This window comes from Oncorhynchus tshawytscha, linkage group LG28 (genome assembly GCF_018296145.1).
Source record: "Oncorhynchus tshawytscha isolate Ot180627B linkage group LG28, Otsh_v2.0, whole genome shotgun sequence".
Classification (NCBI taxonomy): Eukaryota; Metazoa; Chordata; class Actinopteri; order Salmoniformes; family Salmonidae; genus Oncorhynchus; species Oncorhynchus tshawytscha.
In genome coordinates this window covers 19,138,827-19,152,299 of record NC_056456.1, presented here as the reverse complement: position 1 = coordinate 19,152,299, position 13,473 = coordinate 19,138,827, and the positions used below count along the sequence as shown (strand labels likewise).

At 40.1% G+C, this 13,473-nt stretch overlaps 2 protein-coding genes across 8 annotated transcripts in view; both read left to right on the top strand.

Annotated features, from left to right (window-relative positions):
• LOC112226861 (histone-lysine N-methyltransferase 2C) overlaps positions 1-2,327 on the top strand; it is a 131,314-nt gene extending 128,987 nt beyond the window's left edge. For all 6 annotated transcript variants that reach the window (XM_024391487.2, XM_024391488.2, XM_024391490.2 and 3 more), the window contains 2 exons: positions 298-406; positions 499-2,327. In XM_024391487.2, coding sequence (XP_024247255.2) covers positions 298-406; positions 499-591 — 202 coding nt within the window. In that variant the 3' untranslated portion in view covers positions 592-2,327. The remainder of the gene's footprint in view (positions 1-297; positions 407-498) is intronic.
• A 5,060-nt stretch (positions 2,328-7,387) lies between these two features.
• LOC112226860 (5'-AMP-activated protein kinase subunit gamma-1) overlaps positions 7,388-13,473 on the top strand; it is a 53,440-nt gene continuing 47,354 nt past the window's right edge. The window contains exon 1 of one of the 2 annotated variants that reach the window (XR_002949790.2): positions 7,388-7,661. Coding sequence is in view for 1 of the 2 variants with exons in the window: in XM_024391483.2 (XP_024247251.1) it covers positions 7,587-7,661 (75 nt within the window). In the remaining variant the exon portion in view is untranslated. The remainder of the gene's footprint in view (positions 7,662-13,473) is intronic. The other variant, XM_024391483.2, reaches the window with a different exon arrangement.

The following is a 13,473-nucleotide window of genomic DNA, read 5'->3' as shown; positions in this document are numbered from 1 at the left end:
CAGTCAACACTGATGCAAATAGTTTTGGGGCTCTAAGATGGCAACCACCTCAGTCTCCCATTTAACCAGTGGATACAGTTACTATTAGACGTTAAGACATTAGAATTATCGACAGTGAGAATGAATGGTGCTAGTCAAGGAACCCATTGGGGGGGGGAAGAGTCAGGGTTTCCTTTGTATGCTTTTATTTGTTTGTTTTTGAGCCCTCCGAAAAAGAAAAATTACTGAACTAAATCAAAAGTTGGTCACAAAAACAAATTGCGTCATAATGTGCTATGTGTTTGTTTTCTTATACAGGTACATCAATCACTCTTGTGCCCCGAACTGTGTCGCTGAGGTGGTAACCTTTGAAAGAGGTTATAAAATCATCGTCACCTCCAACCGCAGAATCGAGAAAGGAGAGGAGGTGTGTTCTTTTTCTTTTCAATTGGAAATCTCCTACTATGCTATGAGTGACCTTTGCATTGTCATCACTATTTTCTCTGCATTATTTTCCAGCTGTGTTTTGACTACCAGTTTGACTGTGTGGACGGCCAACACAAGATCGCCTGTCACTGTGGAACAACGGACTGCAGGAAAAGGATCAACTGAAAAATAAAATAAAAATGACAACAAATGCATTCCTTTCCATATTATGCAGATGCCCTGATCTCTGTGTAGACAGAGAGGTGCTTCAGGCTGTCCTTTCTTAGAACGAGTGGAAAACCTGAGTAAACCCTGAGAGCGATGCATGGATGGAGTCCCATGTTTGGAAACAGACTGAAGATGGACAGGAGAGGACTTAGAAAGAGGTGAGCAGGAAGAAGCAACAGCAGATAGACGTGTGATTTGTGCCATATTACATGAGGCTGGGTTTTATTGCAAGGCCTCTGTCAACGAGTGGATGTGTCTGTGTATTAGTGAGATGATATACAATAGGGTGCAGAAGAGAATCCACCAGCGAATGAGAAGAGAGCACTGTGTGGGTCACGGACCTTATTGGTTGTTAAGGGCAGGCCCTTTTGTTTAAAACTTTAAATGTAAAACCGTTTGACTAAATGTAGAATTCACTGAATGGGGAATGTACAGCAATGACTACAGCGAAGGGAATATTAACTTGCACTAAAAAAAAAAGAGACACGTACACACAACTTTAAGATACTTGATTCCATGAGTCAGTTTTATCATAGGTTTCTGTCATGTGATTTGAGTGAAATTCGAGAGGACGTTTTGTATTTATTATTGAGTGAATGAATTTTATTGTCAAAATGACGAGACAGTAAAACGAAGGCTAAACTGATAGTTTTCTGAAGATTGAAGAAATGCTCTTACTTTTGTACAAATGTATATAAAGAAAAATATAGGAATAACTGACCAAATACTACCTTAACCTTCTCGATGTTTGGGTGTTTTTTTTTTTTTTTTGTCATTGCAATTTATTTAAGAAGGATGTCATGATATCAGTTTGAGAGTATATATTATGATTATTCTGTACAGAATTTGTAAAATAACCACAATAATTCAAAGTATTTTTGGTTTATTAAAAGTATGGTATTGTAGTGTAGTGTTTTTGTGATTTACACATACTTTGACCACTCAAAAAGAAATATTTTTGGTGACTAACGAGTGTAGAAAAGAGTCATTGGTTACAGAATTTCAAAATGGGAAAGACTTCATTCTGACATCTTTGCTGTTAATCAGGTTTGATTTTATAGAACTGTGAATAAGGTTTTTAAACCACCCAAACACAATTTTAACTTCTTTTTAACCCAAATAGGCATAGGAATACCACCTTGTTTTTGTGTTGTTTTTTTACATAGAAATTGTGTACAGACGTCCAATAACATTGCTTACTGCTTCAGGCGATTTGAAATTAAGGTGTACTGGAAAAAAATAATCATGTTTCTTGCAGAGGAAAAGGTTGGGACATTTGGTGGTGCTATATTTTGAAAAGAGAAATGTATCTGATATGGACACTTCACAAGCCACTTACAATAGTTAGAAAATGCAAGATGTTTTGCGTGCACAATTTCAAGTCGACTGTAAAATTTTGGAGACAGTCTTAGAACTTGTAATGTATATGGCATGTATTTTTTTAACTTTCCGAAGACTCAATTGTATATATTTTCTCAATGAATGGTTGTAACAAAATGATTTCTTGGATATTTTTCTTCTCTTGTATAAAATGACATCATCCTGCCAGTGTGTTTGTGCTACATTTTTCTTGGTCCTGTAAAGTAGTCAATGTTTTTTGAAAACAGCCTTTTGAAGTGTACAGAGTAATGAGATTTGGAGTTTGTGTAATTGAATTTAGAAGCATTTACAAAATAAACTATTTTACATCTTAATTATTTGTTGTGTGCCGTTTTGAAATCACACACATCTTATTGACCCATTGGACTGAACCCACTGGAGTAGAGTAATGTAGTTCACTGCTCAAGAAAGATACCCACTGGCCAAATAAGGTAACTTAATCAAATACAATTTTATTTCGTACATGCTTCATAAACGACAGGTGTAGACTAACACTGAAATGCTTACTTACAGGTCACATCACTAATGCAGAGTTAAAGAAATAGTGACACAAGGAATAAATACACAATGATTAACGAATAAAAATAAGATGGCTATGTACCAGGCTCGAGTCGATCTGCAGGGGTACGAGGTAATTGAGGTAGGTAATGTACAGTGCCTTCGAAGTGTTTTCTTGATTCCAAATGGATAAAAGAATCTCACCCATCTACACACAATACCCTATAATGACAATGTGAACACATTTTTAGAAATGTTTGCAAATTTATTGAAAATGAAATGAGTAATTTAGATAAGTATTCACATCCCTAACTTGATGCATTAAAATCACATTTGGCAGTGATTAAAGTTGAGTCTTTCTAGGTAAGTCTTAATAGCTTTCCACACCTGGATGGTACAATATTTACCTGTTTTTCTTTTTAAAATTCTTCAAGCTCTGTCAAGTTGGTTGTTGATCATTACTAGAAAGACATTTTCAAGTCTTGGTAAGCAACTCGTGTATATATGGCATTGCGTTTTAGGTTATTGTCCTGCTAAAATGTTAATTTGTCTCCCAGTGTCTTGAAAACCTGGTTCAGTCTGCATTCCATCTGTGATTTTTGCCTGTGCTTAGCTCTAATCCGTTAATTTTTATCCCCCAGAAAACTCCCTAGTTCTTGCTGATGAAAAGCATACACTTAACATGATGCTTGAAAATATGAAGAATGGAACTCTGAGGTGTTGTTTTGGATTTGAACCAAACATAATGATTTGTATTCAGGAGATAAAGTTAATTTCTTTGCAAAAATGTTGTCAGTTTTACTTCAGTGCCTTATTGCAAACAGGATGCATGTTTTTAATAATGCTATTCTGAACAGGCTTCCTTCTTTTCACACTCATTTAGGTTAGCATTGTGGAGTAACTAGAATGTTGTTGATCCATATGAAGTTTTCTCCAATCACAGCCTTTAAACTCTGTATACACATCCAAAGTGTAATTCATTTAATTAGACGTTTTGCATCTCTGTTAGTAAGCATTTCTCCTTTATCAAGATAATCCATCCACCTAAGATATGGCTTTTCAAGAAGCTGATTAAACAGCATAATCATTACACAGGTACACCTTGTGCTGGGGACAATGAAAGGCCAGTCTAAAATGTGCAGTTTTGTCACAACGCAATGCCACTGATATCAACTTTTGAGGGAGCATGCAAAGTGCTGTTGCCAGAGAATGTAATGTTAATTTCTCTGCCCTAAGCCACCGCCAACATTGTTTTAGAGAATTTGGCAGAACATCCAACTGACCTCAACCGTAGACCACGTGTGACCACGCCAGCCCAGGACCTCCACATACGGCTTCTTCAGCTGCGGGATCGTCTGAGACCAGCCACCCGGACAGCTGATGAAACTGGGTTTGCAAAACTAAAGAATTTCTGCACAAACTGTCCGAAACCGTCTCAGGGAAGCTCATCTGTGTGCTCTCGTCGTCCTCACCAGGGTCTTGACCTGACTGCAGTTTGCCATCGTAACCAACTTCAGTGGGAAAATGCTCACTTTTGATGGCCACTGGCACGTTGGAGAAGTGTGCTCTTCACGGATGAATTCCAGTTTCAACTGTACTGGGCAGATGGCAGACAGTGTGAATTGCGTCGTGTGGGCTAGAGGTTTGCTGACAACATTGTGAGAGTGCCCCATGGTGGCTGTGGGGTTATGGTATGGGCAAGCATAAGCTACGGACAATGAACACAATTGCATTTTATTGATGGTGATTTGAATGCACAGAGATATCGTAACGAGATCCTGAGACCCATCTACAGCCATCACCTCAGGTTTCAGCATGGTAATGCACGACGGCCCCATGTCGCATGGATCTGTACACAATTCCTTGAAGCTGAAAATGTCTCAGTTCTTCCATGGCCTGCATACTCACCAGACATGTCACCCGTTAAGCCTGTTTGGGACGCTCTGGATCAACATATACAACAGGGTATTTCAGTTCCCGCAAATATCAATCAACTTCGCACGTAGCCATTGAAGAGGAGTGGGACAACATTCCAAAGGCCACAATCAACAGACTGATCAACTCTATGCGAAGGAGATGTTTTGCACTGCATGAGGTAAATGGTGGACACACCAGATGCTGAATGGTTTTCTGATCCACGCCCCTACCTATTTTTTCCATGACCAACAGATGCATATTTGTTTTCCCAGTCATGTGAAATCCATAGATTAGGGCCTAATTTATTTATTTCAATTGACTGATTTCCTTATATGACCTGTCACTCAGTAAAATCTTTGAAATTGTTGCATGTTGTGTTTATATTTTTGTTCAATATGATGGTCTGCTTGAAACAAGTTGGTATTACAGACCGGGTCAGGGATAAAATGTCAGTGAAGACACTTGTCAGCTGGTCAGCGCATGCTCTGAGTATGTGTCCTGGTATTCCATCTGGCCCCGTGGCCTTGCAAACATTAACTACATTGGCTTGCAAAAGTATTCACCCCCTGGCATTTTTCCTATTTTGTTGCCTTACAAACTGGAATTCAAATGGATTTGGGGGTTTGTGTCATTTGATTTACACAACATGCCTACCACTTTGAAGCTGAAAAATGGGCTTTGGGCTTTTTCGTTTTGGGCTTTGATTAGGCCATTCCAAGACATTTAAATGTTTCCCCTTAAACCACTCACGTGTTGCTTTAGCAGTATGCTTAGGGTCATTGTCCTGCTGGAAGGTGAACCTCCGTCCGTCTCAAATCTCTGGAAGACTGAAACAAGTTTCCCTCAAGAATTTCCCTGTATTTAGCGCCATCCATCATTCCTTCAATTCTGACCAGTTTCCCAGTCCCTGCCAATGGAAAAACATCCCCACAGCATGTTGCCGCAAACACCATGCTTCACTGTGGATGGTGTTCTCGGGGTAATGGGAGGTGTTGGGTTTGCGCCAGACATAGCATTTTTTCTTTAAGCAATGGCTTTTTTTCTGGCCACTCTTCTGTAAAGCCCAGCTCTGTGGAGTGTACGACTTAAAGTGGTTCTGTGGACAGATACTCCAGTCTCCGCTGTGGAGCTTGTGTAGCTCCTTCAGGGTTATCTTTGGTGTCTTTGTTGCCTCTCTGATTAATGCCCTCCTTGTCTGGTCTGTGAGTTTTGGTCGGCGGCCCTTTCTTGGCAGGTTTATTGTAGTGCCATATTCTTTCAATTTTTTTATAATGGATTTAATGGTGCTCCGTGGGATGTTCAAAGTTTCTGATATTTTTTTTATAACCCAACCCAGATCTGTACTTTACTTTGTCCCTGACCTGTTTGGAGAGCTCCTTGGTCTTCATAGTGCCGCTTGCTTGGTAGTGCCCCTTGCTTAGTGGTGTTGCAGACTCTGGAGCCTTTCAGAACAGGTGTACATATACTGAGATAATGTGAGAGATCATGTGACACTTAGATTGCACAAAGGTGGACTTTATTTAACTAATTATGTGACTTATGGAGGTAATTGGTTGCAACAGGTCTTATTTTTGGGCTTCATAGCAAAGGAGGTGAATACATATGCATGCACCACTTTTTCGTTTTTTATTTATTTTTTCCTTTCACTTCACCAATTCGGACTATTTTGTGAATGTCCATTACATGAAATCCAAATAAAAGTACATTTAAATTACATGTTGTAATTTGAATACTTTTGCAAGGCAATGTACTTAAAGGTCTTTCTCACATCGGCTACAGAGAGCGAGATCCCACAGTCATCTTTAACAGCTGGTGCTCTCATGCATGGTTCAGTCTTGCTTGCCTCAAAGCGAGCAAAGGAGGAATTTAGCTCATCTGGTAGGCTTGCGTTGCTGGGCAGGTTGCGGCTGGGTTTCCCTTTTTAGTCAGTGATAGTTTGCAAGCCCTGCCACATCTGTCGAGCGTCAGAACCGGTGTAGTAGGATTCGCTCTTAGTCCTATATTGACACTTTGTCTGTTTAATGGCTCATCGGAGGTCGTAGCAAGATTTCTTATAAGCGTCCGTATTAGTGACCCGCTCCTTGAAAACAGCAGCTCTAGCCTTTAGCTCAGTTCGGAGGGGAGGGAGGGTTATTTCTATAGAACAAACTTCACGTAAGGATTGGCAACCGAAGTTAATAATTAATGTATGTGTGTTATATTAAACATAGAGGAGGGAGTAAAATGTAGGCAAGCAATAAACATTTCAGAACTACTAGTCGAATAAGACATGAGAGAGATGACGAATTTTGGCAAAGAGATGTATTTATAGACTTAATACTCTTGAAACAAATAGCCAAATCGAAAACTGCAGACATTACTAGTGCTTACCCCGCGATAAAACCGTCATAAAAAAACGTGTTCATTGACAGCTGCCTTGAAGGACACAAATAAAAAATGCTTTCTGCTACTAAAATCAGTGAAATGTAGGCTAAACTGACAATGGAGTGAAGAGCAGAAATCTCAACTAGCAAGCAAGTCGCAGCAATGAAGAATTGGGTGCGTGCGAGTTCACGCGAAGGGAGGGGGGATTCTGTCAGGTGGAGATGGTCGGCACAACACCAGCAACCTGAAGTTTAAACAAGTGTGCAAACAATATAAACACAGAGCTCTCATCTGATTGGCCAGTAAAGCCATCAATCATAGGCGTAACAAGATAGGGATCTCCACTCATAACAATATCATACGTTTTGCAAATTGGTACATATTGTACGAATTACAGTTCCTAACATATCATATGCATTGTAATTCGTAAGATACCATACAACATGAATGAGGGACATCCACAAATAAATACATACCATACGAAACTTAACATATCATAGCCTACTAATTGGAGTGTTCCAGATTTGCGTTTACTATTTTAGGTTTATCCCTGAGTCAAGGCAAGGTTGTAGCACACCCTATGTTTTATGTTGAAACAGCACGCTCAGTCTCGGTGATGTCAATACAGCGGTAGGTAGGCCTAATGCGTTGGTAGTGCAGTATACTTCCTGGTAAATTAACTGGTAAATTGAAACTTATTTTTACACATAAATACGTATGGCATATGCCACGCAATTTACCCAAACTTGATCTTGCTCGTTAAAAATAAAGAAAATAGCATCGTTAGTCTGAAAATGGGGAGCACGGTGATGGAGTCTAACAAGAAGGATAACTCGAAGAAAAAGGGAATCCTACGCATAAATATGCCAGTAAGTTCCTAAATGATATACGTTGTGTGAGATATATGGGTATTTGTTACTGTGGCATTGTGTCAAGAGCAGACGATGTAGGCGTTTATTATAAAAGTGAGATTAATGCAGTAGGCTACGTTAGTGTGTTTGGGCCACAATGTTGCCAAAGATATTGCAACTTCAGCTATGCGCGGGTATCAGCGTTGTTACTGTACGTCAATCCACATGGGCATCCTTTCCAATTGACAGCCTCTAGTCCTCACATTTGAGGTCATGGTGTTTTTTTTATAGCCTTTTATGTTTTAATTACATCATAATAAAAAACAACACTGCTGTTTTATTTGATTAATATCTTAACACACCAGCATTGTTCTTTTCCATTCTTGCATGAACTGGAATATTAGAAACAGGCTAATCAAGTCATTAGTTAGCCTACTTTTAACATGTTCAAATGGAAGATAAGAGTACGAGTTGGCTTGTGGGCAATAAGATATCTGATGTTGTCGTTTACAAATGTGAAGAAGAAAAAAAAGATACAAAAATTGTAAGAAAGGGAAGCTAGGCAAACAGCTGGAAGGAAACACTGATATGGTCTCTGCTCTGCTCTAAACCACTAAGTCATGATTCATTATGGGTGCCTGCATCTTAACTAGGGCCAACACGGAGGAGAGAGCGGAGGAGTCATGATTAATTGGATTTCAGAGTATTATTCTGGTTTCTCTCACATCATGTTCTCTGTGCTCAAGTTAACGAAGTTACTCGCATTAGCATCATATCAGCCTGGTTTAACCTGAAACAATGCTGAACAGTGAGCACAGTGATAAGTCTGTTTTTTAATATATTTTATTTAACCAGGAAAAGCCCATTGAGACCCAGTCTCTTTTTCAATGGAGACCTGGCCAAGAAGGCAGCAACAATCAATGCATTACAGAATTAAAACATACAATACAACATGATCCAGCCCCCCAAAAAAACATTTACATTCCTCCATAGAGTCTCCATCAATATTTTAAATTCATTCAGTGGCACTAACATATCTAGATAAAGCATGGATTGTAGACTATTCCATGCCTCTGGTGTGCAAGAAGAGAAGGCAGTCTTGCCTAATACTGTGAATGTCCTGGGGACGATAAGTAGCAACCCCCTAGCAGGTATGGTAACTGCTGGTGGTGAAGGAGACCAGACTACAGAGGTAAAGAGGGAGTTTACCCAAAAGGGCTTTGTAGATGAACACATACAAATGTAGCTTTCTGAGCATATAAAGTGAGGTTCAACCTACCATTTGATACAAGGTGCAATGGTGGGTGAGTGACTTGGCATTTGTAATAAAGTGCACGGATGCATGATAAACAGAGTCCAGTCTCTAAGACGGAGGAGGCTGCATGCATATACAACAAGTCACCATAATCAATTACAGAGAGAAGTGGCCTGAACCAGCTTCTTTCTAGCCATAAGCGGGAAGCAAGCCTTAATACGAAAGTAAAAACCCCATTTCAATTTAAGCTTCCTCACAAGATTATCCATATGAACTTTAAAGGACAACTTGTCATCAAATCATACACCTACAGTTGAAGTCGGAATTTTACAGACACCTTAGCCAATTACATTTAAACTCAGTTTTTCACAATTCCTGACATTTAATCCTAGTAAAAATTCCCTGTCTTAGGTCATTTAGGATCACCACTTTATTTTAAGAATGTGAAATGTCAGAATAATTGTAGAGAGAATGACTTATTTACGCTTTTATTTCTTTCATCACATTCCCAGTGGGTCAGCAGTTTACATACACTCAATTAGTATTTGGTAGCATTGCCTTTAAATTGTTTAACTTGGGTCAAATATTTGGGTAGCCTTCCACAAGCTTCCCACCATAAATTGGGTGAATTTTGGCCCATTCCTCCTGACAGAGCTGGTGTAACTGAGTCAGGTTTGTAGGCCTCCTTGCTCACACACGCTTTTTCAGTATTGCTCACACATTTTCTTTAGGATTGAGGTCAGGGCTTTGTGATGGCCACTCTAATACCTTGACTTTGTTGTCCTTAAGTAATTTTGCCACAACTTTGTAAGTATGCTTGGGGTCATTGTCCTTTTGCGACCAAGCTTCCTGACTAATGTCTTGAGATGTTGCTTCAATATATCCACATAATTTTCTTTCCTCATGATGCCATATATTTTGTGAAGTGCACCAGTCCCTCCTGAAGCAAAGCACCCCCACAACATGATGCTTCCACCCCTGTGCTTCACAATTGGGATGGTGTTCTTCGGCTTGCAAGCCTCCCCCTTTTACACCAAACATAACGATGGTCCTTATGGCCAAACAGTTCTGTTTTTGTTTCATCAGACCAGAGGACATTTCTCAGTGAATGGCTTCTTCCTTTCTGAGCGGCCTTTCAGGTTATGTCAATATAGGACTTGTTTTACTGTGGATATAGATGCTTTTGTACCTGTTTCCTCCAGCATCTTCACAAGGTCCTTTGCTGTTGTGCTGGGATTGATTTGCACTTTTCGCACCAAAGCACGTTAATCTCTAGGAGACAGAATGCATCTCCTTCCTGAGTGGTATGACGGCTGTGTGGTCCCATGGTGTTTATACCTGTGTACTATTATTTGTACAGATGAACGTGGTACCTTCAGGTGTTTGGAAATTGCTCCCAAGGATGAATCAGACTTGTGGAGGTCTACAATTGATTTATTTTGATATTCCCATGATGTCATGCAAAGAGGCACCGAGTTTGAAGGTAGGCCTTGAAATACATCCACAGGTACACCACCAATTGACCCAAATGATGTCAATTAGCCTAATAGAAGCTTCTAAAGCCATGACAGCATTTTCTGGAATTTTCCAAGCTGTTTAAAAGGCACAGTAAACTTAGTGTATGTAAACTTCTGACCCACTAGAATTGTGATACAGTGAATTAATCTGTCTGTAAACAATTGTTGGAAAATTACTTGTCATGCACGAAGTAGATGTCCTAACCGACTTGCCAAAACTATAGTTTGTTAACAAGAAATTTGTGAAGTGGTTGAAAAACTAGTTTTAATGACTCCAACCTGTGTATGTAAACTTCCGACTTCAACTCTAGGTATTTGTAGGATGCCATTTTTCAAAGGATAAGCCACCAGATGTGACAATGACAACTCTGGCAGAGTTCGAGCTCTGGTAAAGATCATGAATTTAGTTTTTTGTACATTCAAGACTAGTTTGAGACCATAAAGGGAGGCCTGCAGTGACTGAAAAGCACTATTGAGCTCTTCAACAGCCTGAACCAGAGAAGGAGCACATGATTATATGACTTTATCATCTGCATATACAGTTCTGTGAAAATGTATTTGCTCCCTTCCTGATTTCTTATTATTTTGCACATGTCACACTTAAATGTTTCAGATCAAACACATTTAAATATTACACAAAGATAACCGAAGTAAACACAAATGCAGTTTAAGTGATCATTTTATTTATGAAGGGAAAAAGCTATCCGAACCTTCATGGCCCTTTATGTGACAAAGGAGACGTAATCAAGCGTTTGCGATAACTTGCAATGAGTCTTTCACATCGCTGTGGAGGAATATTGGCCCACTCTTCTTTGCAGAATTGTTTTAATTCAGCCACATTGGAAGGTTTTCGAGCATGAACCGCCTTTAAGGTCAAGCCACAGCATCTCAATCGGATTCAAGTCCGGACTTTGACTATGTTACACACGCCTCTATGAAGAGGGAACGCAACACCCTGCTACAACTAAACTCTCTGTGAAGCAAAAAAGGTATGGACTGTAGGTGCAAGTAAGAATGACAACAAGCAGAATGTGGTACCGTTTACAAGGACTTTATTCCTTTACGCGGTAATATGGGGAAACGGGGCTGGACGGAACCAAAGCAAAGAAAGTAAATCTCAAAGCCCCCCCCCTCTCCTACCTGCCTACCCACTACTTACCTAATTTAGCACCACCTGGTGCCCTAACCAAAATACAAGGGGTGGTCCGCCCAGGTCTTACCTAGTGTGCCTAGACAGCGAATATGCTACGGGTATATGTATGCCCGCGGGCCTCTTGCCTAAGCACTCCCTAGGTGCCTTCCCCTTCCCCCCTGGGAACAAATGAAACAGAATATTAAACAATTTCACAAACAAACTAAGAGACAAAGGACATCAAATAAATTCTATCTGAGCAACAAAACTCTCAGCAATGAACTCCCAGCAAAATCAACCTCTAGCAAAATCTCTCTCTAGCAAAATCTCTACAATGACCTCCCAGCAAATCTACCTCCAGCAAATCTACCTCCAGCAAATCTACCTCCAGCAAATCTACCTCCAGCAAATCTACCTCCAGCAAATCTACCTCCAGCAAATCTACCTCCAGCAAATCTACCTCCAGCAAAATCCTCTACAAAAAAAGATCTTCCTCCTGAACAGAACACTGGCTTTTATATAGCTTCTGAAGGAATGGGTAATTGGAGACAGCTGTGTCTTGACGAGGGGGCGGGGTCAGCTCTCCAATTAGCCCTGGAGTCGACCAATCAGCTGCTTGAGGGACTTCAGGAAGCCATTTCCTGAAATAAACACATGCAAATACACAAACTACAACACATAATCTGGGGAAGGTAACAACTAGGCCACTCCAAAACCTTCATTTAGTTGTTTTTTTTAAACCATTCAGAGGTGGACTTGCTGGTGTGTTTTGGATCATTGTCCTGCTGCATAACCCAAGTGCGCTTCAGCTTGAGGTCATGAACTGATGTCCAGACATTCTCCTTCAGGATTTTTTGGTAGAGAGCAGAATTCATGGTTCCATATATCACAGCAGGTCGTCCAGGTTCTGAAGCAGCAAAGCAGCTCCAGACCATCACACTACCACCATATTTGACTGTTGGTATGATGTTCTTTTTCTGAAATGCTGTGTTACTTTAACGCCAGATGTAACGGGATGCACACCTTCCAAAAAGTTAAACTTTAGTCTCGTCAGTCCACAGAATATTTTCCCAAAAGTCTTGGGGATCATCAAGATGTTTGTTTTTTTGCAAAAAGTGAGACGAGCCTTTGTTCTTTTTGGTCAGCAGTGGTTTTCTCCTTGGAACTCCGCCATGGATGCAATTTTTTGCCCAGTCTCTTTCTTATGGTTGAGTCATGAACACGGACCTTAACTGAGGCAAGTGAGGCCTGCAGTTCTTTAGATGTTGTTGAGGGTTCTTTTGTGACCTCTTGGATGAGTCGTCGATGTGCTCTTGCAGTAATTTTGGTAGGCCGGCCACTCCTGGGAAGGTTCACCACTGTTTCAAATTTTCTCCAATTGTAGATAATGGCTCTCACCGTGGTTCGCTGGAGTCCCAAAGCTTTAGAAATGGCTCTGTAACCCTTTCCAGACTGATAGATGTCAGTTAATTTGTTTGTCATCTGTTCCTGAATTTCTTTGGATCATAGCATGATGTCCTTCTTTTTGAGATCTTTTTGCCTACTTTACTTTGTCAGACAGGTTCTATTTAAGTGATTTCTTGATTCAACAGGTCTGGCAGTAATCAGGCCTGGGAGTGGCTAGTGAAATTGAACTCGGCTTTCCAAAAAAATGTGATTAACCACAGATTCATGATTAAATTAATTTAACACGGGGGCGGGGGGTAATTACTTTGTCACATAGGACCATGAAGGTTCGGATAGCTTTTTTCCCTTAATAAATAACATTATCACTTAACTCCATTTTGTGTTTACTTGGGTTATCTTTGTGTAATATTAAAATTGGTTTGATCGGAAACATTTAAGTGTGACAAATGTGCAAAAGAAATTAGAAAGGGGGAAAATACTTTGTCACAGCACTGTAGATGTAACTTTGCTGGTTGCATC